The sequence below is a fragment of the Netta rufina genome, assembly GCF_964035555.1.
Source record: "Netta rufina genome assembly, chromosome: W".
NCBI lineage: Eukaryota > Metazoa > Chordata > Aves > Anseriformes > Anatidae > Netta > Netta rufina.
In genome coordinates, this window is record NC_140139.1 from 2,242,686 (window position 1) to 2,246,733 (window position 4,048).

The following is a 4,048-nucleotide window of genomic DNA, read 5'->3' on the forward strand; positions in this document are numbered from 1 at the left end:
AAGTTTTCTTTTGTTTAGAAACAGACTAAGTAGATACACTGAATTATCCAAGAGCATTACCTATACTTCATTTAAAACATAAAATCAGTCAGGTACACACAAATTCCAAGCCTGTGAAAATTTCTTTAGTGATTTGTATTAGCCAATACATTTGTTAACTGCTGATCCTTCAGTATTGACAAAGCAATATACTATTTCTGGAAATTCATGATGAAACCAAAGGAATTTGTAAGAACAGCCTCAGAAGCTTAAAGCAGGTATCATTTTTTTTATTTGTTTTTTAAAAACATTTTTTTTCTCTTCAAGGCATCTGAAAATCCTCTAAATCCTTCCAGTGTTCACCATCCTCTATATTATGAGCTTCTTAAAGGCTGAGAGTTTGAAAGCCAGCTGAGTGACCCAGTAACACACTATGCAAAGTTTATCAGTTATCAATCCATAATTCAAATGTACCAAGTGACCTATTCACTTCTGTATCTTACTACCTACCATTTACTTGTTTATGCCCAGCATAACTTAACTCCAACTTATTTTCAGGTTGGAAATTAAGAGAAATTTCTTCTCAGAAATAGTCAGGCATTGGAATAGGTTGCCCAGGGAAGTGGTGGAGTCACCATCCCTGGGGGTGTTTAAGGAAAGGTTGGACATGGTTTAGTGGGTGATATCAGTGGTAGGGGGATGGGTGGACCAGGTGATCTTGGAGGTCTTTTCCAACCTTAATGATTCTATTTGTGCCTCAACTTTCCATACTGACCATCCCAGACCATTTGGGTAACTTCTGTCTCAAGTACAGCAGATCCCCGACACCTCCACCCCCCCCCCCAAGCAATGACCCACTGAATAAGGAATACTTTATACTTTTACAGGCCTTTCAGAGCCACAAAACACTAAGACTGGGCATCACCCTTAAACTATTGCATCTCAGAACAGCACTATGGCCATTATTCAAATTCATGTTTGAGATAAATTCTCCATGCTAGGGTGTTCTGAGCCCTTTTTCTGAGCACTTTACAGATACAGTGAGACTCGGATGCAAGCCCACAGTGTCAAAAATCAATTTCTCTTGCAAGTGATTTCTTGAGTAACACAAGCCTCTTTTTAAGTCCAGCACAGAGATAATGGCCCTTTTCAAGGTAGAGATGCTATCAAATGATGAGCCAATTAAAGAATTATTTTTAATGATTCTTCAATGCATACCATCAAGAAATTGTATATGTAAGTGTATATATGTGTATATATATATATATATATATATTATTCAGGAATCGTGTATTTCACCGAAGTAAAAACATATATGAAATGTGATATTTCCTGGATAAGACCATGTATTTTCACAAATAGATGAGTCTTTATGATGAATTGGAGGCTGCAACAGCTGCTGCTCTCTTGGGTTTTGGTGTGGTTCCCTCATGAAATCCATTCCTACAAGTAGAAATACAGTTACTACTTTTTGAAAGAATGATTTTTCTGCTCCTTCCCCCCCCCCCAACTTGATTATAGATTAAGTTCACCAGCTTTTTTTCCAGCTTATCTCAGCACTGAAATCAATATGAAGTTCACCTGTTTCTTATTAAAAAATATCCAAACATCATTGACAAGCTGTTTGGAATAAGTGATGCAGTATGTTTTTCTCTCTGTCTTCTGCTGAAGTAACTTTGACTTCTTCAAATAGGGAAAATTTCAGTAATTGAGTAAACACACAGACTAAATCAGATATAGCACACCTACTAAAGGCACCCCATATTTTTATGTTCCTACTAAACAACTCAACAATAGATTTCTTTGCTGGTACTAAAAGAGCAAGTTGATTTCTTACAGTTCTCCATGCCTCCAACCAAAAATTAACACAGGCATGACAAAAGAGCCAGCCCCAAGCTCACTGTTGGGTATGACATTTCTATTTCAGCCAAACTTAGTGGAACACAGGTTGCATTTATACATAAGGTATCTTCTAGCTGCTGCTGGAAAAGACTGTGCTAATCAAAAGACATAAAAAGGATCACTCAACTATACCTAGCTCCAGGACTTTAGAAGACAACTACTTTTCGCTATTAAACACAATCTACGTTCTTCAGAAAAGACTCTTGAATTACTTGGTATTTTTCATCAAGTTTTTTAATGTATTGAGCCAGAAGTTACACAGCTATGTTTTAGAACAAAGAGGATATGCCAAAGAAATTCTTAATGAATTTAACAGCACAGTACCTTATAAGTACAACTCAAGGCATCATAATACATTTTAGAAACCTCTAACAAAATCTGATGTCATAGCTACCTACTTACTGGTAAGTCCCCAAATAACATTGACTAATGAAGTACTAACGAAGTATTTCAATTCTGAACTTTCTTTTTTTTTATGGGCTAAAGAGGGTTGGGGGGAATTAGAATGCATTTAAAGAGATATCTCTTATAAAAACCCACACTTAAATGCAACCAGCAACTTAATTGACTAACAAATTGAGGCAATGCCACACAAGGCACCACACCTTTTCAAATGTGGTTATTTTATTACAATCCCCTCTGTGTTCTTCACTATCTGCATTTAACAGAAGTATCAGAGCTTTTATACATCCTATGTATTACTAATGGTAAGCTTTTTAAACCTCAAAGAAATATGCTGGCAATTATAAGCCATCTTTTATTTCATGATATATTTTAAAAGAAAGACCATACTACGTTAAGCATACTAAACAAACGTGTTAACTTTGAATGATGGATTTTAGAATTAGGTGAAATCCATGCAAGACTTCACAATACGCTATTTTGTGATAAAACATCACACCTGAATCGACGGTAGACCTTTTTCAGGTGCCTCATGCGACCAGTACCAGTGGTGTTGCGCCTTTTAGCCTTAGCACTCCAGTTATCTAGAACATAAGTTTCTGTTACTCATCCGCACAAAATAATTAGTTGCACAGTACATTTGAATAGCACAAGTATTAACTGGCAAGAGCAAAAAAAAAAAAAAAAAAAAAAAAAGAATTATGAATCAAGTCAATTTCTGTGCAGTAATACTGCATATTGCTGACACATAGTTAAATCAGTGTGAAAATTAAAAACAGTTCCAAACACTTTAAGATGGCAAGTTATTCTTCCCTGGTGTAAAAAAAGTCAAACTAAGGAAGAAGACAAAGAAACACAAATTTTTAAACTAAACTCAGTTAAGAGTTCCTTACTTACACTTTCTCTTACGCTTGGCAGGGTAACCACATTTCCCACAGGTAGATTTCTGCAAATGGTATGCCTTGGACCCACATCGACGACACAAGGTATGTGTCTTATTTCGTCGCTTACCAAATGATGATGTACCCTTTGTCTGAAAAGCAAGTACAAACTGTCTAACTCCAATAACAATGTCAGAGGCATGCCAAATTCTAAAACAGCAACTTGGTTTTACTTGTAGGTCTCCATTTTCAGAAATCAATTCCTTACAACTCTCTTGGCTGTTCCTACCCTATTCCCTGCCCAGTGCTGAACTAAACAAAACCACCAATGGATTATCTCTAAGGCACTTCTCATTTCCCTTAAATTCATCACTAGTACATACTAAACTTATTTTTCATGAAGAAATACATTTATTTCAGTCAGGTCTGCCACACACTTCTTACAGAAGACCAGGGTAACTGAAACGTCTTTTACTACAGTACCTGCATACCCTCAGCCCTAGAAAAAACCGACCCGACCAAGCCCACAACAGAGAGGAGGCACCTGAGGAGCTCGGCCGACACCGCGGCCTTACACCCCCATACATCCTCCCCGCCTGGGACGAGCGGCACCGTTTTCTCTCTCTGAAACAGAAGCAGCACCGGGCCCGCCCCTAGGCCCTCGGGCCCGGCCCCACAGCGGCCCCCCCGCAGCATTGGCCCACCACCGAACCCAGTCGTAACAGAACACGACGCGCCCACGCCCCGCCCTCCCCACCGAGGCCCTAGACAAGACCCGCAGAGGCCAACACAACGACAGATGTCGACCGATACCCCCCCCCCAAACCTACAGCCCACCACTCACCATCTTCCCTGGCCACCAGCACCAAAAAGGCTGAGCTCCG

The 4,048-nt window shown here is 39.1% G+C and overlaps 1 protein-coding gene across 2 annotated transcripts; it reads right to left on the reverse strand.

The window, feature by feature from the left end:
- Window positions 1-248: 248 nt before the first annotated feature.
- On the reverse strand, window positions 249-4,048 carry LOC311220758 (large ribosomal subunit protein eL37-like). 2 transcript variants are annotated; one of them, XM_084304314.1, is made up of 4 exons: window positions 4,009-4,048; window positions 3,181-3,316; window positions 2,783-2,867; window positions 249-1,422 (listed from the first exon to the last, which is right to left on the reverse strand). In XM_084304314.1, exons 1-4 carry the CDS (start codon window positions 4,009-4,011, stop codon window positions 1,350-1,352), a joined length of 297 nt encoding a protein of 98 aa, XP_084160440.1. In that variant the 5' UTR covers window positions 4,012-4,048; the 3' UTR covers window positions 249-1,349. The 2 variants fall into 2 exon arrangements, with proteins under 2 accessions (XP_084160440.1, XP_084160439.1); XM_084304313.1 differs by lacking the exon at window positions 4,009-4,048 and adding an exon at window positions 3,648-3,668.